At 38.1% G+C, this 24399-nt stretch overlaps 1 protein-coding gene across 2 annotated transcripts in view; it reads left to right on the forward strand.

Moving 5' to 3' along the window:
* The window catches only part of TWSG1 (twisted gastrulation BMP signaling modulator 1), a 63448-nt gene extending 40169 nt beyond the window's left edge, over nt 1–23279 (forward strand). For both annotated transcript variants that reach the window (XM_012446886.3, XM_012446885.3), the window contains exons 4-5: nt 15872–16138; nt 19886–23279. In XM_012446886.3, the coding sequence (XP_012302309.1) occupies nt 15872–16138; nt 19886–20067 (449 nt within the window). In that variant the 3' untranslated portion in view covers nt 20068–23279. The remainder of the gene's footprint in view (nt 1–15871; nt 16139–19885) is intronic.
* The last annotated feature ends 1120 nt before the right edge of the window (nt 23280–24399 follow it).

Raw genomic sequence — 24399 nt, forward strand, 5'->3', positions numbered from 1 at the left:
GAGAATTGATTAAGTTTTAATATTGATTATTCCTACCCATAAGCATGGTATCACTTTCTTTTTAATGAGAAGCTCAGATGAGACTGTACTGTAGAGTGAACTAATTGTAGACTTTTAAAACTTGATGCTTCTTTGATTAAAGATATCTTGAAGAGAAAAAAAGATCCTGACTTCTTAACATCAGGCATTCCCTGTATACTGTGTGGCTCATTAGAGGATTTGTCTAGTAAAACAATTTTTAATTTTTTTAAATGTCAGTGTAGCAATGTCTAAATTGGATTTGATCTAGTCAGCCATGGGGTATTTTGTGAAACTTAATAATAGCTAATGCTTTGATAGCGTTTTGTATGTGTCAAGCACTCTCCATGTATTACTTCATTCAGTCCTAACAACAAACCTAAAGAGTGTGAGAGTGTTATTTTCCCTCATCTGTTCCACATATGAGAAAACTATAGTCAGAACTTAGTGACCTCCTAAGGTCAGATAACTAGTATAGAGGAAAGCCAGGCTTCCAGCTGCACAGTCTTGCTTCGAGGGTCCATGCTCCATGATCCATTATGTTACACGGCTTCTTGATGTTATACATTATTCAGCTTCTTGTGAAGATGAAGGTGAAGGTGATTATCGTTCTAAAATCACATCACATACACAGTAACCTTCATCTGTAGCCATTGATAACTACTACTCGTGAGCTAGTAATCATGTTGACTTTAATAGTTATTTACAACTACTGATTTTTCATGGTCTCCAAAAAGACAACTGAAACTTTGAAGACAAAGCTGTAGTCTATGAACTGTAGATTTTCTCTTTGGATTCAGCCAGATCACCTGAGAACTGAATACTTAGACTGCATTGTTGTGGCTCTCTATAAAATTGCCTCATCTTTACACATTGAGTCTTCATTTAGAGGCATCATATAAATATGACAATTTGAGAGAGGACAGATGGTGGTGAGATTTTTATGTTTATCAAAACAGAGCTCAGGTTTTAAAAGATTAAGGAATGCTTCCCTAGACAATGCCGTACCCTCATTTTTCATTTTTAGTAATTATTAGTCTCAGCAGTGTGTCCTTTCGGCTTCACTCTCTCTTCTAATATCATCAGCCAACTTGTTTCTTTCTTTTGTAACTGGTAGTTTGAAAATAATAGGAGTTGTTTTACTTTCAGAAAAAGACAATTATAGTGTTGATTTGGTTCTTTTAAAAACTATGTGCACCCTCTGGATATTCTGATTTATTCCCTATATTCATGCTGAGGAAACTAAGCACCAGCAATCAAAACTTCTGTCTACTCGTACCCCTCTCACAATGAGGTCTACTTGATCAGATGCCATAAATCCCATCAGCTTTTCTGGATAACTGCTGGCACATTTTGCCATAGGGATCTAGCTACTATGGCTAGTATCCTGCCATCTGTTCTTCTAATGCAACTGTTCTCAAACATTTTTTTTTTTTGAATCTCAGGACCCCTCTACACTCTGAAAAATTCAGTCTTTTGTGATGTATTGTAATAGTTGAAGTATGTAAAGAAAATCCAGCCTCACACAGCTATGTAATTGAAAAAGAAAAGAGTGTTTTAAATAGCCTTGTCCAGCCGGGAGTGGTGGCTCATGCCTGTAATCCAAGCACTTTGGAGGCCAAGGCAGGCAGATCACCTGAGGTCGGGAGTTCAAGACCAGGCTGACCAACATGGTGAAACCTCGTCTTTAAAAAAAAAAAGCCTCGTCCAATAATTATGTATCTGGAGTATTGTATTAATATATTCAATATTTTAAAGAAAACTACTCATGAAGTAATAATTTTGCATATCTAGGTAGATTACTTAAGGTTCAAGTATTATGCTAAATTTTACAAAAATATAGAAAACAAAGCAATCTAGCATCGACTACTATTAACATATATGTATTTCTTTTCAAAATAAAATTTAAAAACTAAAATTACTACTTGAACATAGTAAATTCAAGCAATGCCAAGAAGGTGTTTGTAATGAAATGCCTCCCTTCTTTATACCCTTAGTCGCTCTTTCTCAAATTGTATTTATCATACAAGTAGTAAAGAGCTATATATTTCAACCTATTTTTGAAATATAATTTACATCTAGAAAGTATACCCCACAAGTATACAGCGCAATAAATTTACATGAGCTTTACACACCCGTTACTAGCATCCATATGGAAAACCAGAACACTGCCAGCACCACCAAAAGCCCCATTGTGCTTATTTGCATGCTTTAACATAGTTGTGCTTAAAATTCTAAGGTACCTTTTAAAATAACTATATTTATTTAGATCAAAAGGTATTTAGTCTTTTTTTTTTCATTTAGAGAAAGCTTTCTTTTTTTTTTTTTTTTTTTTTTGAGATGGAGTTTCACTCTTGTTGCCCAAGGCTGGAGTGCAATGGTATGATCTCGGCTCATAGCAATCTCTGCCTCACTGAGTTCAAGTGATTCTCCTGCCTCAGCCTCCTGAGTAGCTGAGATCAAGGCATGTACCCCCACACTCAATTTATTTATTTGTTTATTTTTAGTAGAGACAGGGTTTCTCCATGTTGGTCAGGCTGGTCTCGAACTCCCGACCTCAGGTGATCCACCTGCCTCGGCCTCCCAAAGTGCTAGGATTACAGGAATGAGCCACCATGCCTGTCCAAGAAAGCTCTTATGTGAACCATACATCTCAGAGAGCTTTAGTTTCCTCTTTTTGTCAGCACTGGAAAGTTCTAACTTTTGGGAAAGTTAACCACATTTAGAAATAACAAGAGGTGGCTGGTTCGTGGTGGCTCACGCCTATAATCCCAACACTTTGGGATGCCAAAGCAGGCAGATCACTTGAGGCCAGGAGTTCAAGACCAGCCTGGCCAACATGGTGAAACCTCACCTCTACTAAAAATACAAAAATTAGCTGGGCGTAGTGTTGCACATCTGTAGTCCCAGCTACTCTGGAACCTGAGGCAAGAGACTTGCTTAAACCTGGAGGAAGAGGGTGCAGTGAGCTGAGATTGTGCCACTGCACTCTAGCCTGGGCGACAGAGCAAGACTCCGTCTCAAGAAAACAAGAAATAACAAGAGGCTCTCCCCAATAAACTCTATCAGCAACTTTAGGTAACCAACAACAAAAAAATTGAGGTGAACCACTTAATATCAAAATATGTCTTACTTACAATGACTAAATATACAAGTTTGAAGAACAGAAAGACCAGTATGGCTAGATGTTTGTAAATAAGAGGAAGCGTAGAGAAAGATGAGTGAGAGAGGTAAGTCAGGATCAGGTCTTAGAGACCATGGAAAGGAATCTGAATTATATCCTAAGTATAATAGAAACTAATTTGAGAGTGTGTGGTGGTAATATCTGAATTACTTTTTTTTTCTTTTTGAGTTGGAGTCTTGCTTTGTCACCCAGGCTGGAGTGCAGTGGTGCAATCTTGACTCACTGCAATCTCCGCCTCCCAGGTTCAAACAATTCTCCTGCCTCAGCCTCCTAAGTAGCTGGAATTACAGATGTGCACCACCACACCCAGCTAATTTTTGTATTTTTAGTAGAGACGGGGTTTCATTATGTTGGTCAGTCTGGTCTCAAACTCCTAATCTCGTGATCTTCCAAACTTCACCTCCCAAATTGCTAGGATTACAGGTGTGAACCACCACACCTGCCTTGAATTACATTTTTAAATGATCATTCTGACTACTATATGGAAGGTAGATTTGAGAATGTAAAGAGAAGAAACAAAGGAATTAGGAGACTTTTGCAGTAGTTCAAGTAAAAGATGATGGTGGATTTGATTAGGATTACTGATAGCAGTGGAAATGGTAGAGCTCAGATTTGGAAAATATTTTGGAAGCAAACTGTCAGAGTTTGGTTTGAATTGGATATAAGATCTGAGGAAAGAGGAATTAAGGTTGACTTATGAGTCAGGTAGCTAGAGTCGGGTGGATTTACAAATCATCATCATTAAGGAACTGAAATTTCGGCCAGAGTGTTGAGTGAATCATTGATATGAATATTGAAATTGTCAAGAATGACAGTGGGTCCAGTAGTGGAAATGAAATAGTGATCCAGGTATTAAAGTTATTAGTAAGTGGGGGAGAAGTGGCTATTACAAAAATAATAGCCAAAAGGAGAGAAAGGGAATGGTAACATTCAATAACGTGTGTTTTAAAGGAGCTGGAGTTTTCAAAAGAGAATGGAAGACAGTTTAAAATCCATTAAACTGTTGTGTTTCCAAGTTCAGTCAAAATGTAATAGGGGCTGGTCTAGGGTGGTAGCAGAGGAGATGAAGAGAGGTGGCTCATTAGAAAAATAATTACAAGGTTAAACTCGATCAGATTTGGTGAGAGTTTGGAAATGGGAACTGAGGGCTGGTGGGAGTCAGAAATAACCTTTAGGTTTCTGTTTGTGTGACTGGATAAATTGTGACAGGGAACCAAGATAAACTGACCTAAGACCCAGATATGTTAGGGAAGGCGGCTGAGACAGTTGAATTTGAGGGGGCCTATAAGATTCTCAAGTGGCAATGTTCTGTAGGAAATTGGATAGAAATATCTGGAAGAAATGGATCAATGTAGACTGATATGCAGGTAATGGTTGATCACATTTTCCGACTCCTTCAAGTAAATGTGACTTCTGGTTCAACATAATGGTCTAAATTCACATATTTTCTTCCCTTCCACTTAAGATGCCAGTAAAATGAAATAAGGAGATAAAATTGGAAATAACTCTAAAAACAAAGAAAAATAAAAGGAACAATTGTAATTTTAGTTTGCATCAGATATCTAAAAGGAAAGACAGATGTGCTTGCCCTTTTTTTTGTTTTGTTTTTTTTGAGACAAAGTCTTACTCTGTTGCCCAGGCTGGAGTGCAGTGGCTCAACTTTGGCTCACTGCAACCTTCACCTCCTGGGGTCAAGCTATCCTCTTGCCTCAGCCTCCCAAGTAGCTGGGACCACAGGTATGCACCACCATGCCTGGCTAATTTTTTGTATTCTTAGTAGAGATGGAGTTTCACCATGTTGACCAGGCTGGTCTTGAACTCCTGATCTCAGGTGATCCACCTGCCTTGGCATCCCCAAATGCTGGGATTACAGGCATGAATCACCATGCCCGGCCCAGATGTGCTTGCTCTTTAGTAAACAGATTGGAAGAAACACCAAAACAAATTGCATAAAAGGGAGTTATGGTGAGTAGGAATGACCTTACCAGCCAAACCCCAAAGAGGCTCCAGTTGCAGCTTTGTGGAGTGTGGAAGTGAGAAATGAATTTGAAAATAGCAAGATTTTTTTGAAGATCCGTCTGTATGATTTGATAATAGAGTCCCTTCTCCGTTTGTCAGAAAAAGTTCCAAGTAATCAAGAAGTTTCTCTAGGAAAAAGTAGTTGGAGAATTTCTCTTTAGAGAAATTGAAGGGAACTGGCTGAAAAGAAGTAGGACCACTGATACGTTGTTGGTAACCAGCCAAGGCCTCCTCATTGAAGCATTGCAGGGAGGGAAGGTGTCTCTAGCCTAATGACTAGTTGTGAAAGAAAAATAAAGTGTACCTTGAAAGAAAGAATGAGGTAAAGAGCAGACCATGGAAGAAATATTTAGGACATAAAAGAAATATTTTAAAAACAGATTGTTATCTTTTAGAAAAATTTAACAAAATTTCCTGTCTGTATTATAAAAAACAATCAGAACAAGAAAGCATTTGCAAATTTAAAACTCAATTGGGGCTGCTCTTGGTGGCTCACACCTATAATCCCAGCACTTTGGGAGGCCGAGGTGGGTGGATCACCTGAGGTCAGGAGATTGAGACCATCCTAGCCAACGTGGTGAAACACTGTCTCTACTAAAAATACAAAAATTAGCTGGGCGTGGTGGTGCGTGCCTGTAGTCTCAGCTGCGCGGGAGACTGAGACAGGAGAATCGCTTGATCCCAGGAGGTGGAGGTTGCAGTGAACAAGTCATACCACTGCACTCTAGCCTGGGTGACAGAACAAGACTCTGTCTCAAAAAAAAAGAAAAAAGACCGGGTACAGCGGCTCACGCCTATAATCCCAGCACTTTGGGAGGTTGCGGTGAGCAGATCATCTGAGATCAGGATTTCAAGACCAGCCTGGCCGACATGGTGAAACCCTGTCTCTACTAAAAATACAAAAATTATCTGGGCATGGTGGTGGGCGCCTGTAATCTCAGCTACTCAGGAGGCTGAGGCAGGAGAATTGCTTGAACTGGGAAGGCGGAGGTTGCAGTGAGTGGAGCTAGAGCCACTGCACTCCAGCCTGGGCGAGAGAATGAGACTCCATCTCAAAAAAAAAAAAATTCAATTGGAAAAATAATAAATTAAGAGGGGCTGAAAATATTATTGGAGTGTCATAGAATATAGCAAAAACAGGCTGATAACAAAATATAACAGGAAAAGAATAGGCACTCTATAAGAAGAATTTTTTTAAAAAAGGAAGAAATTATCAAATAGTATAAGAAAAAATACCAAAGCTGAGAAAAAAAACAGTGAGTCCTTTGGTCGAAAGAGCCTACAGAATGCTAAGTGAGATGAGTGAAAAAAGACCTACAAGTGGACACATCCTCACAACATTTTACAACTTTTAGGTTAAAAAATATTCAAAAAGATTTTAGAATAATAGAGTTTGTATACAAGAAGTTAAAATCATACTGCCATCAGACTTCTTATCAGTATCACTGGGCTAATGACTTAAGTGGTTGGTGGGAAAACTATTTTGACCTGACAAATTATTAGGAATGTGGATATAAAATAGAAACATTTTTAGACAAAGAAGAACTCAAAGTTTACTTCTCACACACCGTTTCTAAAAGAATTAGTAGAGGATCAATCGAACAAAACAGGATGAAAACCAAGAAAGGTAACAACATGGGTTGAAGGAAGCAATAGCTTTAACCAGGAGTTGAGTTAAGGATAGTTGCAGAATGATAACCACACAGGTAGCCTGGGACAGTGTCCTGACTGAAGCAGTAAGTGAGGGCTCTGAAAAGAAAGAAACTGGGTTCCATAGGATATCAAGCATATCATTGAGAAGCAGAATAAATTTTCAAGATATACTGAAACATTATTGTGTGGTACACAGAGAGAAAATTCCAAGCATAGAAATGCCAAGAAAAAACAAAACTGAACAGTAAAATAATTCTCCATAAAGGAATTAAATATGGCAGTTAATTTTTTATAATAAAAATGTTGAAATATACACAGAAGTGGAGAGAATAGCATAATAAACTATATATCCCTCACTCAGGTTCAACAATGGTTGAGAATATGCCACATTTGCTTTATCCTTTTTTCTTTCTTTCTTTGCTGAAATATTTAAAAACAAATTGCAGGCTGGGCGGGGTGGCTCACACCTGTAATTCCAGCACTTTGGGAGGCCAAGCTGGGTGCATCACCTGAGGCCGGGAGTTTGAGACCAGCCTGGCCAACATGGCAAAACATCATCTCTACTAAACATACAAAAAAAAAAAATGAGTCAGATGTGGTGGTGGGCGCCTGTAGTCCCAGCTACTTGGGAGGCTGAGGCAGGAGAATCACTTGAACCCGGGAGGCAGAGGCTGCAGTGAGCTGAGATTGTACCATTGTACTCTAGCCTGGGCAACAAGAGCAAAACTCTGTCTCAAAAAAAAAAAAAAAGCAAACTGGAGACAGCAAATACTTTTCACCCCTACTTTCTTCAGTGTCAATCTCTACAAAAAGATGGACAATGACTTTTCTAATCATAATGCTGTTATAACACCTAACAAAATTAACAATAATTTCTTGGTGTAATCTAAAATTCAATTGATGATCAAGTTTCTCCAGATGTTCCAAAAATATGTTTTTAAAGTTTACTTTTTCAAATTAATTCAAAATTTTTGTATTGAATCTGCTTGCTGTGTTTTTCATCCAGATTGACCCTCCTTTCATTTCTGTCATGCCATTTGACAATGAAGGAACTTCAGTTGACCTATAGAATAGCCTACATTTCAGGATTTCACCACTTCCTGTGGTATCCTTTAACTTGTTCCTCTGTCCCTCTGTATTTCCAGTAATTCAAAGTTAACTGTAAGAACATGATTAGATTCAGGTTTAATATTTCTCCACAGGAACATCTCTTAGGTCATCTATGTGAAATGTTGCATGGTTTTTATTGTTTTATGAAGTTTAAGGAAAAGTTCATTTTATCTCAAAATCAGAAGTATTGTCCTTTGACAATATGACATTGAACAAGGAAGTCTACCATACTGCCTGTTCTGTCGTGAATAATTTTCGTAGGTTTATGTTAATGTAACTACTTATATTGGTTTTAACTTTTAGAATCAATTTATGAGACACAGCTGCATTGTGAATTTGCCACAGAATATGGTTATCAAGTTTGTCAGTATAGAATTTGGAGAAGTTGGCTAGGGAAAGTGGAAGAGACCTTAATATCTTTATCAGCAAATCAGGGACATCATGTTTACTAGTTTTAATGCAGTATATTGAGATTTAAATTGTGAATGTTTTAGTCCTAAATTTGTCAAATGCACAAAACTCCTCTCAACTATTTTCGATATAATGAAATCTCTGATAATGACACTGAAGTTTCATTTATTTATTTGTTTATTTTTTAGAGACAGAGTCTCACCAGTTACCCAGACTAGCCTGGAACTCTTCGGCTGTGTCAGTCTTCCTGCCTCAGCCTCCCAAGAGGCTGGGATTACAGACACGTGCCACCATGCCTGGCTGAAATTTCTTTAAAATCTTCAGTAGATGTTAAATTTAGCTTTTATAACTTTTGAACTCAGTTGTTTACCGTCAACTCTATTTACTAATTTTTATTTATAAATTTGGCAGAAGACTATATTATGTATAGTTGTATAATATGAGCATTCTAAGTATTATTTGCTTTTTGATACCACTTAAAGATTATGTATAGATGTAGTTATTAGAAAGAGTAGTAGACATGAAATCAGGAGGCTACATCATGATCTTGGCTCTGATCCTAGATGACATAATATTGGAAAAGTCATTTGACATATCTGCGCCTATTTCTTCTTTTTACGAATAAAGGGATCAAATTTGATCATTTAATCCATGATCCTGTCATACAACCTAAGTTATTCAAGTTCCGATGTATTGAAAAATGTTGTGAAGAGCACACACAACTTTGTTACCCTTCTCAGCTCTTGCCATGATCCTTAAACTAACAAAATGAGGAAATAAATTAGATGGCTTTTTTCTCCTCCCTGAATTTATAAAATATATATAATGTTTAAAAAGTTAAACCAAATTTATAAAAAATTTATAAAAAATTTATAAATTTGGTTTAACTTTTTAAACATTATATATATTTTATAAATTCAGGGAGGAGAATTTAATCTGAAGAAGAAGTGAAACTCCACCTTACACCTAATAGATGTGAAACAAACATGAAACATAAATTAGCTTTCAAAAGTATAAGCACACCCCCCATGGAAATACTGCTAATTTGGTTCCAGATCACTGCAATAAAGCGAAGGTCCCAGTAAAGTGGGTTACGCAAATACTTTGGTTTCCCAGTGCACTTAAAGTTATTTTACACTATACTGTAGTTTATTAAGTGTGCAATTGTAGTATGTCTTTTAAAAATATATACCTTAAATACAAAATACTTTATTATTAAAAAATGCAAAAAATCATCTGAGCCTTCAGGGAGTTGTAATCTTTTTGCTGATGGAGACTCTTGCCTGGATGTTGATGGCTGCTAATTGATCAGGCTGGTGGTTGGTGAAGGTTGGAGTGGCTGTAACAGTTTCTTCTTTTTTTTTTTTTGAGACGGAGTTTTTGTTGCTCAAGCTGGAGTGCAATGGCGTGATCTCGGCTCACTGCAACCTTCGCCTCCCAGGTTCAAGCCATTCTCCTGCCTTAGCCTCCCGAGTAGCTGGGATTACAGGCCTGCACCACCATACCTGGCTAATTTTGTGTTTTTAGTAGAGACGGGGTTGCTCCTGTTGGTCCGGGTGGTCTCAAACTCTCGACCTTAGGTGAATCACTCCCCTTGGCCTCCCAAAGTGCTGAGATTGTAGGAGTGAGCCACCGCGCCTGGCCTTCTTTCTTCTTTTTTTAGATAGAGATGGAGTCTCACTATGTTGCCTAGGCTAGTTTTGATTTCCTGGCCTCAAGCAATACTGTAGCCTTGGCCTCCCAAAGTGCTGAGATTATAGGCACAAGCCATCACACTGGCTTGCAGGTTCTTAAAATATGATAATACTGAAGTTTGCTGCATCAGTTGACTCTTCGTTTCATGAAAGATTTCTCTGTTTCATGTGATGCTATTTGATAGTATTTTACCCACAGTAGAACTTCTTTCAAAATTAGACCAGGTGCAGTGACTCACGTCTGTAAACCCAGAGCTTTGGAAATCTGAGGCAGGAAGATAGCTTTGGGCCAGGAGTTTGAGACAAGCCTGGACAACATAGTGAGACCCTATCTCTACAAAAAATAGAAAAAATTAGCTGGGCGTGGTGGCGCACACCTGTAGTCCTAGCTACCTGGGAGGCTCAGGTGGGAGGATTACTTGAGTCCAGGAGTTCAAGGCTTCATTGAGTTATGATTGTGCTACTACACTCCAGCTTGGGTGATAGAGTAAGACTCTCTCTTTATAAATAAGAATTTAAAATTGTAGTCAATCCTGAAACCCTGCACTGCTTTAACAACTAGGTTTACGTAATATTCTAAATCGTTTGTTGTCATTTCAACAATGTTTATAGCATTTTCACTAGGAGTAGATTCCATCTCAAGAAACACTTCCTTTGCTTATCCATAAGAAGCAACTCCTCATTTGTTCACATTTTCATGAGATTGCAATAATTTTCTCACATCCTCAGGCTTTGCTTCTAATTCCATTTCTCTTCTATTTCCACTATATTTTCAGTTATTTTCTCCACTGAAGTCTTGAACCCCTCAAAGTCATCCATGAGTGTTGTATTCAACTTCTCTTCTAAACTCCTGATAATGTTGATATTTTGACATCCTCCCATGAATCATGAATGTTCCTAATGGTATCTAGCATGGTGAATCCTTTCCAGAAGGCTTTGAATTTAGTTTGCCCAGATCCATCAGAGGAATCATTATCTGTGGCAGCTATAACCTTACAAGATATATTTCTGAAATAATAAGACTTGCAAATTGAAATGACTCCCTCAACCTTGGGCTTCAGAACGGCTGCTGTGTTAACAGGCATGAAGACATTAATCCCCTTGTACATCTTCATCAGAGCTCTTGGATGACCAGGTGCATTGTCAGTGAGCAGTAATATTTGAAAGAATCATTTTTTCTAAGAAGTAGGTCTCAACAGTAGACTTAAAATATTCAGTAAACCATGCTATAAACAGATGTGCTGTCATCCAGGCTTTGTTGTTCCATTTCGAGAGCACAGGCAGGGTAGATTTAGCATAAACCTTACAGGTGCCCTAGGGTTTTTGGAATGGTAAGTTAGCATTGGCTTCAACTCAAAATTACCAGCTGCATTAGCCCCCAAAAAGATAGTTGCCCTGTTCCTTGAAGCTTTTGAAGCCAGGCATTGACTTCTGTCTAACTAGGAAAGTCCTAGATGGCATCGTCTTGCAATAGAAGGTTGTTCCATCCACATTGAAAACTGTTGTTTGGTGTAGCCACTTTCCCCAGTGACTTAGCTAGATCTTCTGAATAACCTGCTGCAGTTTATACATCAGCACTTGCTGCTTCACCTTGCACTTTTATGTTATAGAGATGGCTTCTTTCCTTAAACCTCATGAACCAACTTCTGCCAGCTTCAGACTTTTCTTCTGTAGCTTCCTTACTTTTCTCAGCCTTCACAGAATTGAAGAGAGGGCCTTGCTCTAGATTGAACTTTAGTTTAAGGGAATATTGTGGCTGGTTTGATCTATCCAGACCACTCAAACTTTTTCCATATCAGCAGTAAGGCTGTTTCACTTTCTTAGCATTCTTGTGTTCAGAGTAACACTTTCCATTTCCTTCAAGAACTTTTCCCTTGCATTTCCAACAAGGCTGTTTGGCACAAGTGGCCTAGCTTTTTGCCTGTCTTAGCTTTCAACATGCTTTCTTCACTAAGCTTTCTTTTTCTTTTCTTTTTTTTTCTTTTTTGGCTTAAAAATATTGTTTTGTTTGTTTACTGTGAAAGACAGCAGAGAGACATTTCTAACTTTTTTTATTTAAAGTGAGATATGTGAACACTTGGAGACCATAGTAGGGTTACAAATTGGTCTTATTTCAATGTTGCTGCATCTCAGGGAAAAGGAGGCCCAAAGAGAGGGAGAGATATGAGGGAATGGTCAGTTGGTGGAGCAGTCAGAACACACCCACAACAATTGTCAATTGAGCTTGTGCTGTCGTATATGGGGGCAGTTTATGGTGCCGCAAGACAATTACCATAGTAACATCAAAGATTAGTAATCACGGAGCACCATAACAGTTATAATAATAATGAAATGTTTGAAATATTGCAAGAATTACCAAAATGTGCCACAGAAACACAAAGTGAGCACATGCTCTTGGGAAAATGGCACTGATAGACTTGCTCAGTGTAGGGTTGCCACAAACCTTCAATTTATAAAACACACAGCCTCTATGAAGTCCAGTAAAACATAGTGCAATAAAATAAGGTATGTTTGTATAACGCTCACAAAAAGAAACCCAGAGGGCTCTGTTCCAGTAACTATTGCTGCCAAATAACCTACACCAAAACATAATGGTTTAAAAGAACAAGAATCATTTCATTAGCTCCCAAATCTGCATTTGGGTCCGGGTTTTGTGGCAATACCTCCTCTTGGGTCTACTTGCTGTCAGCTAGGACAGCTTGAAGGCTGGGGCTGATTAAACACTGTGTCAATTTGCCCCTTTATAGCAAAACTCCTTGAAAAAGTTTTCTATACTCTGTCTCTGATTCTCTACTGCCATTTTTCTCCTTTTAAAATTATTTTTATTTTCATTTATTTTTTTTTTAGAGACTGGGTCTCACTCTGTCACCCAGGCTGGAGTGCAGTGGCACAGTCATAGTTCACTGCAACCTTGAACTCCAGGGCTCAAGCAATCCTCCCACTTCAACCTCCTGAGTAGCTGGGACTATAAGCACACATCATTATGCCCAGCTAATTTTTTTGTTTGGTAAAGACAGAGTCTCACTATATTGTCCTGGCTTGTTGTCTTGAACTCCTAGCCTGAAGCAGTCCTCTCACCTCAGCATCTCAAAGTGCTGGGATTACAGGCATGAGCCATGATGTCTAGCCTAAAATTGTTTTTTAATAATTCATTTTGAAATAATGTCAAATATAGAGAAATTTGCCAGAAGGATAAAAAGATTTCTAGTTTCCATCACCCAGATTCCCCAGTTATTAATACAGCCACTATGGAAAACAGTATGGAGCTTCCTAAAAAACCACAATTAGAACTACCATATTCAGCAATCCCATTACTATACTTTTATCCAGAGGAAAGGAAATCAGTATATTGAAAAGACATCTGCACCCCTGTGTTTATTGCAGCAGTATTCACAGTTGCCAAAATGTGGAGTCAACCTAGGTGTCTTAACAACAGATGAATGCATAAAGAAAATATGGTATTTATACTCAATGGAATGCTATTCATCCACAAAGCATGAAATTCTGTCATTTATGCCAACATAGATGGAACTGGAGGACATTATGTTAAGTGAAATAAGCCAGGAACAGAAAGTTAAACACCATATGCTCTCACTTATATGTAGAAGCTAGAAAAGAGTTGATTCTATGCAAGTAAAAAGTAGAACAGAGGATGGTAGAGGCTGAGAAGGATAGGAAGGTAGGGGGAACAGGAGGGTAGAGAGATATTTGTTAAAGGATATAAGATTACAGCTAGATAGAAGGAATAAGTTCTCTAGTGTTCTGTAGTGCTATAGGATGACTGTAGTTAACACTAATGTATTATATATTTCAAATAGCTAGGAGGAGGATATTGAATGTTCCAACACAAAGAAATGATAAATGTTTGAGATGATAGATGTGTTAATTACCCAGATCTGATCATTATACATTATTGTATTGAATCATCACTCTGTAATTCATAAATATGTACAATTATTATGTCAATTTACAAAAACATTTTATCATTGCATTTGCTTCCTTGCTCAATATCCTTTCTCTCTATACAGACACACACACACACACGCATGGACACACATGTACGCACACACATGATCACTTTTTTTAATCTTTGGAAAGCAAGCTTTACGAATGATGTCACATTACCACTAAACACTCCAGTCTATATTTTCAAACAACAAGGATATTCTCCTACATAATTGACATACAACCTTCCAAATCAAGAAGCCAACGTCAATATAACATTGCTACCCAATCCACAAACCCTATTCAATGTCGCCAGCTGTCCCAATGGTACCTCTTCTTTCTTTCTGGCCCAGGATCGTATCTAGGAATATGTGATCCATTTAGTAGTTATGTTTCTTCAGACTCACTCAATCTGAAACAGTCTTTTAGTCTTTCTCTTGACAGTTTTAGAGAATACAGACCTTGCATTATACAGGATTTCCCTCAACCTTGATGTACCTGATGTTTACTTGTGACCAGACTTAAGTCACACATTCTTGGCAACATCATCACTGAAATGATACTATGTGCCTTAAATCAAGTGACAAACAACATCAACCTGTCCCATCACTGGTGATGTTAACCTTGATCTTCTGATCATATTGGTGCCTGCCAGAGTTCTCCACATTAAAGTCATTGTTAATGACCTTTTATAAGTGATTAGTATTTTGTGGAGGGTTTTCCAAGAATACATCAGTATGTTCTTATCAGTCACCCACCAGACTTAATCTCCATTGACAACTCCCATCTGAATCAAACCTCTTTGATAGTGCCAAATGGTGATTTTCTGTTTCCTTTCTTTCTTCTACATTTATCAGTTGGTAAGGAATATCTTTCCTTTTTTTTATTTATTTATTTACTTTGATTGTTTGATTGATTGACATGTGGTTGCCCAGGCTAGAGTGCAGTGGTGCAGTGATAGCTTACTGCAGCCTTATGTCCTGGGCTCAAGAAATCATTCTGTCTCAGCCTCCCAAATGGCTGGGACTATAGACATGCACCACCACACCTGGCTAATGTTCTTTATTTTTTGTAGAGGCAACGTTTTGCTATGTTGCCTAAGCTAGTATCAAATGCCTGGGCTGAAGTGATCCTCCCACCTTGACCTCTCAAAGTGCTGGGATTACAGACGTGAGCCACTGTGCTCAGCTTATTATCATTATGTCTATTAGCCAGTAGGAGCCCCTTCAGTTGGCCTCCTGTGTCTCTTCAGCATGTCTCATCGTTAATGGTATACTTCCTTAATTTCTGGCACAAATAATGTGTTCCTGGCTCATTTTGTACTTTCTTGACCCAGCCTTGGAATCAGTCTTTCCTCCAAGGAGCTCTGGTTCCTGTTAGGGAAGGATAGGTATTTAGAAAACAAGATCTGGCTGGGTGCAGTGGCTCACACCTGTAATCCCAACACTTTGGGAGACTGAGGTAGGTGGATCACGTGAGGTTGGGAGTTTGAGACCAGCCTGACCAACATGAAGAAACCCCATCTCTACTAAAAATACAAAAGTAGCCTGGTGTGGTGGCACATGCCTGTAGTCCCAGCTATTTGGGAGGCTGAGGCAGGAGAATTGCTTGAACCCAGGAGGCAGAGGTAACGGTGAGCCGAGATCACGCCATTACTCTTGAAGCTACTAGGGTAGGATGCCATCATTTAGGCTCACTCAGCAAAAAAACAAAACAAAACAAAAAAAAGCTAGGAAAATATCTACATGTAATGCTAGAAGTTACATAATTTTAATGTGTTGTAGCTCTGATTGCAAGGCAGTAACTAACAAAATCTTATGATATTACCCCGACCCAGGTATGTGTAATCCTCGAAATTATAGTGACACACCTCCAACTTCAAAGAGCACAGTGGAAGAGCTGCATGAACCGATCCCTTCTCTTTTCCGGGCACTCACAGAAGGAGATACTCAGTTGAATTGGAACATTGTTTCTTTCCCTGTTGCAGAAGAACTTTCACATCATGAGAATCTGGTTTCATTTTTAGAAACTGTGAACCAACCACACCAACAGAATGTGTCTGTTCCCAGCAATAATGTTCACGCACCTTATTCCAGTGACAAAGGTAACTGCCAACAGTTGACTTTTTCCATTCTGCCCCATCATGTGGTCTGTACATGTAATCTATGAAGCCTATATATGACCATCTTTTGGAGCAGCTTTTTGGTTTTAAATTTGTGTCATCTTACATAAAATCTAGATTCAATAACCCTGATCCTGTCATATCTAGAAGCACATGCCAGAAGGATAAGAGAAAAAAAAAATCTCTGATCCCTGAGTAGATAAAGAAGCATGTTGCCTGGGCATGGTGGCTCACATCTGTAATCCTAGCACTTTGGGAAGCTGAGGCGGGTGGAATCAAGAGGTCAAGAGTTCGAGATCAGCCTGACCAACATGGGGAAACCCCATCTCTACTAAAAATACAAAAATTAGCCTGGCATGGTGGCGCATGCTTGTAATCCCAGCTACTAGGGAGGCTGAGGCAGGAAAATTGCTTGAACCCAAGAGGCAGAGGTTGCAGTGAGTTGAGATTACGCCACTGCACTCCAGCCTGGGTGACAGAGCAAGATTCCATCTCAGGGAGGAAAAAAAAGATAAAGAGGCATGTCAGCATATTGTCAAAATTCCTCTATACTCCTGGCAATAGAGGCTGTACTGTACTGCAAAATAGATAATTGTTCCTAATTCTGGTATTTATTTGTGTTAGGCTTTATTCTCTTAATAAGATAGCAACAGTGCTGCTTCTCTAATAGGGTATTGCTTATCATCAGGTAACATTCAGAGTATCCCATGAAATCAGATTTTTATAACAGCACCAGTACCAAAATAATGCCAAAGTCATTAGCTAAATTTCTTTATAAGCAAGTTGGTATTCCAGACATCTTATTTGCAGGCATAAACTAACCCCAGCCAGTTCTCTGTAAATGGTTACTGTTGATCAGAAGAGGAATTAAATGAGAAAATAACTTATACAAATTACAGAAGCATATTTAAGAGCATTTAGTAGTGAGGATAGGGCATATAATAATTTTGGAATGTAAAGAACATGTGACTTTTATAAAGTCTGATATTTTTTGACAGAAGGCGCCAAATAATTTTGTGACTTTTATAAAGTCTGGTATTTTTTGACAAAAGGCACCATGGAAGCATAAAGCACTTATAAACATTGCAATTATTTCTTAAACTATGAGGTGAATTATATATAAATAGTATAATTTGTACTCTTACTTAACTATTAGTTGTGCCCTCCATTATATTCCTACCTTTATAAAACAGTGTGAACTTTGGACATTAATAATAAAAGCAAAACAGCTTCTGTTAAATGGCAGTGTAAGAATTCTTAACTTCCTTTTAGGTTAAAGTACTTTGTAAAACAAATGCTAGATTTTGGAAAACATTAGAAGCATATGGAATACAATAATAATATGTTTTGCTATCATTATCTCCATTATTAAAATGTAAATAACATAATAGATATTAAATAAAAATTCATAAATTTTGCTTAAAGATTGTTTAAGTTTATGAAACAATTAGCAAGAAGCTAATTACTGGAAACTCCAGCTGTCTTTAAGACACAATTAAAGTTTTTTTCTCTGTGACATCTTTCCTGGGCACCTCTTCCCTCAGATAGAGTTAGCCTCTTCATATTGTTGCTCCTGCATTTGCAGGTTGGTTTTTTTGTTGGTTTTTTTGTTTTTTTGAGATAGAGTTCACTCTTGTTGCCCAGGCTGGAGTGCAGTGGCGTGATCTCGGCTCACTGCACCCTCCACCTCCCTGCCTCAGCCTTCCTAGTAGCCGGGGTTATGGGCGCCCGCCACCATGCCCAGCTAATTTTCTGTATTTTTAGTAGAGACAGGATTTCACCATGTTGGCCAGGCTGGTTGCGAACTGCTGTCCTCAGGTGATCCACCTGCCTCGGCCTCCCAAAGTGTTGGAATTACACAGGCTTGAGCCACCACATCTGGCCTGCATTTGCAGTTCTATTGTCTGTTTTTAACTTACAGATCTATCATTTTCTACTTAGTTCTGCGGATTCTCTGATTACTCTTTGAGTTCATAATGGATATCCCATAGTAGATATCAAGTAGTTGTTGAATAAATAAATGAATTGAATTTATTATGTACTGATCATTTGGAGATACTCATGCATCCACCTCCCACTTACTGCCAGCCCTCTAGTCTGCGTGAAATGGTGCTGCGATGCCCCTGCTCCAGTTTCCTCTTCAACCAGGTCCCACCCAGTGGTGGTTCCATCATCTCTTGATATCAACCACCCATTATAGTTGGACTGCCTTCCCTCCGTGGGTATAGTATGCATACTATACCCATCTCCATATGACTTTCATTTTGTTACTTAGTACCTTTGCTTTTCATTCTTTCTAATGCAAATCCAGTTTATTCCATTAAGCCCTCCTTTACTATTCAGACTCCTGGTGCTTTATTAGTTCCATAATAGCTTTGAAAAAATAATTTAGCCTTTGATCATATAACCTCTGTTAATGGTTTTTATTATCCTTTATTTATTTCATGTACCCTGTCCTCCTAACTAGTGATAGAGTTAACCACCAGGAGAACTAAAAATGGAAGTAATCAAAAGTGGTTGTCTTATTGGAAAGCAGACTAGGAATTGCTATTAAGAAGAAGTTTTTTTTGAGACAGAGTCTCGCTCTGTTGCCCAGGCTAGAGTGCAGTGGCGCGATCTTGGCTCCCTGCAGCCTCTGCCTCCCAGGTTCCTGTGGTTCTCCTGCCTCAGCCTCCTGAGTAGCTGGAATTACAGGTGTGCACCGCCATGCCTGGCTAATTTTTGTATTTTTAGTAGAGATGGGGTTTCTCCTTGTTGGCCAGGTTGGTCTCAAACTCCTGACCTCAAGTGATCCACCCATCTCAGCCTCCCAAAGTGCTGGGATTACAGTTGTGAGCCACCGAGCCCAGCCTAAGAAGAAGAAGATTTTTGAATAGCTGATGCTTATTTGTGCCAAGGATTGCTAATCACTTTGCATCATTCGAATTGTTTAAGTTTATTTTATGTTATTGTAAATTCTCAGTATAATTTTAGAACAGCATTTTTCAAATTTCTTTTGGCTGGAGAATTCTCTTTTCATAGAAAATCTTATCAGAAATATCCAGTTTAGGGCAGACATGGTGGCCCATGCCTGTAATCCCAACACTTTGGGAGACGGAGGCAGGTGGATCACTTGAGGTGAGGAGTTCGAGACCAGCCTGGCCAACATGGCAAAACCCCATCTCTACTAAAAATACAAAAATTACATGTACCCCAACACCTAAAATGCAATAAAAAAAAAAAGAAAGAAAAAAAATACAAAAATTATCTGGGTGTGGTGGCACACACTTGTTGTCCCAGCTACTCAGGAGGCTGAGGCAGAGAATTGCTTGAACTTGGGAGGCAGAGGCTGCAGAGAACCAAGATCATACCACTGCACTCCAGCCTGGGCGACAGAGCAAGACTCCATCTTAAAAAAAAAAAAAAAAAAAAAAGCCCAGTTTGAAAGCACAGCTTTTTAACATAGCGCATATTTTTAAGCCCAATAATCCAACCTTTAGATCAAAGCCTGAAATCTAATAAAAGAAGCTGAGGAAGCCCTTTACCTTCTTCAGATGGAGTAGAAGAATGTGACTTCCTTCTCAACATAATTAATAAATGAAGATCTTTTTTCCTGTATCTCACCTTTGTCATGTGCAGACCAACAATAAGAGAACTAAGATAAATAGCTGTTAATATTCAGCTAGGTATTAAAGCATTTTTTCGTTTTTCTTCTTTCTTGCCCTGAAATCTTAAATTTTTGTTTTTCAGAACACATGTGTACTGTGGTTTATTTTGATGACTGCATGTCCATACATCAGTGTAAAATATCCTGCGAGTCCATGGGAGCATCCAAATATCGCTGGTTTCATAATGCCTGCTGCGAGTGCATTGGTCCAGAATGTATTGACTATGGTAGTAAAACTGTCAAATGTATGAACTGCATGTTTTAAAGAACAAAGAGAAATGCAAACCAAAGCAACTTAGTGAAATAAAAGGTATAAAAAGTTATTCAGTAAGTCTGTTGTTTGCATTAGAATGCCAGTAAGTTAAGATATAAAAACTTTGAAATAAGTTTATTTTAAAATATGACATAGCCAGTGATGTGTTTAATTATATAACTGTTCTTACTGATTTTATTGCCCCCAGCAATAAGCCCTTTCCTTGAATACATGTACAACTTTGGTCACATGAGAAGCAGGTGCACAGAGAATTCCTTGAAAGATCTGAGGTTCTTAACATGAAGCCTGATGTGGTTTTCTTGTAGCATTCCAAAGGTTTTTGCTTTGAAAGTGTTCGCAGAAGTGTGTTGATGTGAGTTATGATTTCTTCATGTGCTACTCTTAGGATACTGAATTTTTATAGTTGCACATCATTCCTCACTGTTCCTTGTATTATCGGTTTTTATATAAATAGAGTAGATATTCGATATACCACTCTGATAACTCACATAAAAAGCTCAATTTCAGCCCTTTTATGTTGGTTTTAAAAGGTAAATGCGTGCCATATTTTATAATTGCGAACTCTTACATAGTAGAATCCATTCTATAATACATGCAATGACAAAGCTTTAGGGAAAGTTTCCCATTCTCTTCCATTTCCCCTGCCCAAAGTGCTGACATAGGCAGTGATGAAGAATCTTTACCAAGATTTTTAGGGTACACCTATGAAATTGCATTAAATGCACTGCTAAGGTAAATAATTAGCAAGCAAAAGCATTTCTGTGACTTAAGGTACCAGCTTAAAGAGCACTAGGATAGGGAACAAATGCCAAATCAGACTGCACTTAGAGCACCAGGAAACAGCTTGTATCCTGGTAGGGAAATGGTGTGGCTGAAACGGGAAGCTGAGCCAGAAGCAAGACTGAGCTTGTGCAGCCTTAGCCAAGACAGAGCAGGGTTTTCCAGCAGATGAGTGATGGGACAGGAATTGAAGAAGAGAATTTACTGGTATGAACAGGGCAGGTTGAAAATGCTGGGAATTATAATAGGAAACAAACTTAAAACTATCTACGTTCATATTTTGTAATCTTTCATTTGTTTAGTTTATATCTGGATATAATGTGCTCTTTAAACAAGTATAATCACATTGTGGGAGGTTAAGATTATGAAATTTTAAAATCTCTGTTCAAGATGATGTTCACTCCAAATACACTACAGGATATTTAGTCAACATTTTATATAATGTTTCAATAAATGTTTTGATAAAGATACTAGGTACCCTTCATAGTAATAAAATCTCAATCTTTAAGCATAAATCTAAAACATAAATATTTATATTACAGACTTAATTTTACAAAATTACTCATTTCTCTAGTGCATATTTAAACTACAAGCAACTTTTTAGGAATACCTCTTTATACATCTACATATTTTAGTATATAAAAATAGATAATGCTGTTGGTTACATTTTGTATTACTCATGATCTGAATAGCAATTAGTTAAAAGATCATTGTAATATTATGATCAAGTATTATAAATTAAAGTCTTAATACCTTTTCTGCTCTTTCAGATAACTCTAATGAATATTCAAGATACTTTAGCCTTGTAAAAAGTTGAGATTTAGCTCATGGATATATTTTTCAGTAGGAGAAAGTAGGGTCTCCTTTTCTTCCTTTTGCCTAGAATGCCTTGTTTAAAAGGACCTTGAAAACATTTAGCTCCCCTTCGTCACGAGCGCCTGTAGAGCTGAAGGTGTCCTTGAACTTTAGACAGAAAGCTGAAAGAAATCTGCAGCCTCCTGCTGCAATTCAACTCTGCTGTTTTTCAGTCATTTCCTACCTGTGAGTAGAGTGGTGTTTTTGTGTGTGTTGGCAACATGCCTAATGTTTTCTTAATGATGACAACAAATATTTTAAAACTGCATTTATCATCTTTTTTAGGTCTTCATTATTAAATTTTAGAATGTAATATCTGTTTCCCACCCCCTACATTCGGAGGATAATTTCATAAACCACATTAATTGATTTTTCTTACCTCAATTTCTCTCATTAGAAACTGTCTCTAAATGTAATGATCTTTTGCATTCAAATTTGGCTTGATTTTTCTGATTTATGAGGAGTTGAAAGAAAGAATTTGCTTAAAAGATTCCATTTCCAGTTTCATAATGTATTTCAGGTTGTAAATAACAATATTTTTCCAAATTGAAAGTAAACATTGAAGAAGTTGATAGCCTGACTAAAAGTTAGATCCTCTATTACAATTCTAAGCACATTCACTTCTATATTGAAGTTTTGGTAAAAATTCTTATTTTCTTTTTTAATAAAAAGTTAGGTTATTACTGGCCGGACACAGTGACTCACGCCTGTAATCCCAACACTTTGGGAGGCTGAGACGGGCGGATCACCTGATGTCAGGAGTTCAAGATGAGCCTGGCCAACATGGAGAAACCCCATCTCTACTTAAAATACAAAATTAGCCTGGCATGGTGGTGCATGCCTGTAATCCCAGCTATTTGGGAGGCTGAGGCAAGAGAATTGCTTGAACCCGGGAGGTGGAGGTTGCAGTGAGCTGAGATCACGCCATTGCACTCCAGCCTGGGCAACAAGAGCGAAACTCCATCTCAAAAATAAATAAATAAATAAATAATAATTAGGTTATTGCTTTTTTTATAACCAGATTTTAAAAGCACTAGATTTTAAATCAGTGGGTATCATAAAAGCCATAAATGAAAGATTCTTTCTTATTGTAAGACATGTGCTTGTTAGCAGGTTTTCTGTTAGTTTTTCCCCTCATAACATTTAATTATTACTAAAACTCTATTTACAATAATGGTGCCAAATCAAATGATAATTTAAATAAAATCTATTCTGTGTTTACCTAGGGTGGTATAAAAGAGAGGTCTTCATCTACACATATGATTTCTAAAATTTCAGAAAGCAAAATTGACAAGATATTAGAATATTTGAACAATTATTTATAATCAGGGTAGCATAAAAATGGAGAAAATAAACTAAAAGTTTTCTGAAAAAAAGCGGTAAATATAAGCCACATTTCTAAAGTTTATTTTTATGTAAGCTTCTTTTAAGATTTTTTGAAATCTATTCTGCATTCCCAAGAGTTTATGTTTATTGTGTTTTATATGATTTACAACATATAAAATTGTGTATTTTTCTTTGGTTGTCCCTATAAACAAAAAAGTATTTTAATAAAAAATTGAAATAAGTGTGAGTCATATTTTTGGTTAACTTCAGCATAGATATAAACTTGACATTTCTGTCTAAAGAAGATAGTATTTAAGGAATCTACAGATCGGGTGCAGTGGCTCATGCCTATAATCCCAGTGCTTTGGGTGGCTGAGGTGGGTGGATCACTTGAGCTCAAGAGTTCAAGACCAGCCTGGGCAACATGGTGAAACCTCATCTCTACAAAAATACAGAAATTATCCAGGTGTGGTGGTGTGTGCCTTTAGTTCCAGCTACTCAAAAGGTTGAGGTGGGAGGATCACTTGAGCCCGGGGAGGTCGAGGATGCAGTGAGCCATGATTGTGCCACTGCACTTCAGCCTGGGTGACAGACAGAGCAAGACCCTGTCTTTTATGATTAATTAATTAATTAAATTAAAAATAAAGCAATCAGCAAAGATTGTTCTTTTCTCTCTTGATGTCTCTACAGATTCTCTCAGAACAGAGATTTTTGAATATTTTGCTGTTTCACATGCTTTATTCCAATATGGGGGAGGCTTTTCAATGAATACTTAACCGTTCTGCTTGCTCTGTGGGCCTTCAGATGCCAACCAGCTTTACAAGAATGATCTATAGGTTACAAGGAGTTGCAGAAGGATCGAGGTAGGGAAAAACCATTCTCAGCTCTCCCACAGAATACTGTTAGAATTGAGAGCCATAAGCTATGCTGCCATGGCAAAATCCACCTCATTTCAGAGTCCATGTTTTGGCAGCCTGGTGCATGGGGGATCTAGAGAAAGGAAGAACTCAAGAGGACAGCCTGAGTGACTTAGGAGCCGTGGCATTTGGAAGGTAGAATCAGTTTCAAGGATAGATATGTTTGGCCAGGAAAGATGTACTTTTGCTGAAGGTGTCCACATAACAGCTAGTAGAGAGAGTGAACCCGAGCTCGGCAGGGAGGCATCCAAGCTGGAGGCTCCAGGAGACAACACAGACAACAGGGCCACCTGGTGCATCCGGCCCCATGGGACTGCTCCAGATCCTCCAGGCTCTGAGCTCAGTAAGCCAGCCAGACACCGTCATTAGCCAGTGGGTGTTAGCAATTACAGCTCTTTGACCTTTTCCTAACCAGTAAGAAGTAAATGTGTTCTAGTGTTCTACC

Source organism: Aotus nancymaae, unplaced genomic scaffold (assembly GCF_030222135.1).
Source record: "Aotus nancymaae isolate 86718 unplaced genomic scaffold, 86718_ANA_hifiasm-v0.15.2.pri h1tg000020l, whole genome shotgun sequence".
Taxonomy (NCBI): domain Eukaryota; kingdom Metazoa; phylum Chordata; class Mammalia; order Primates; family Aotidae; genus Aotus; species Aotus nancymaae.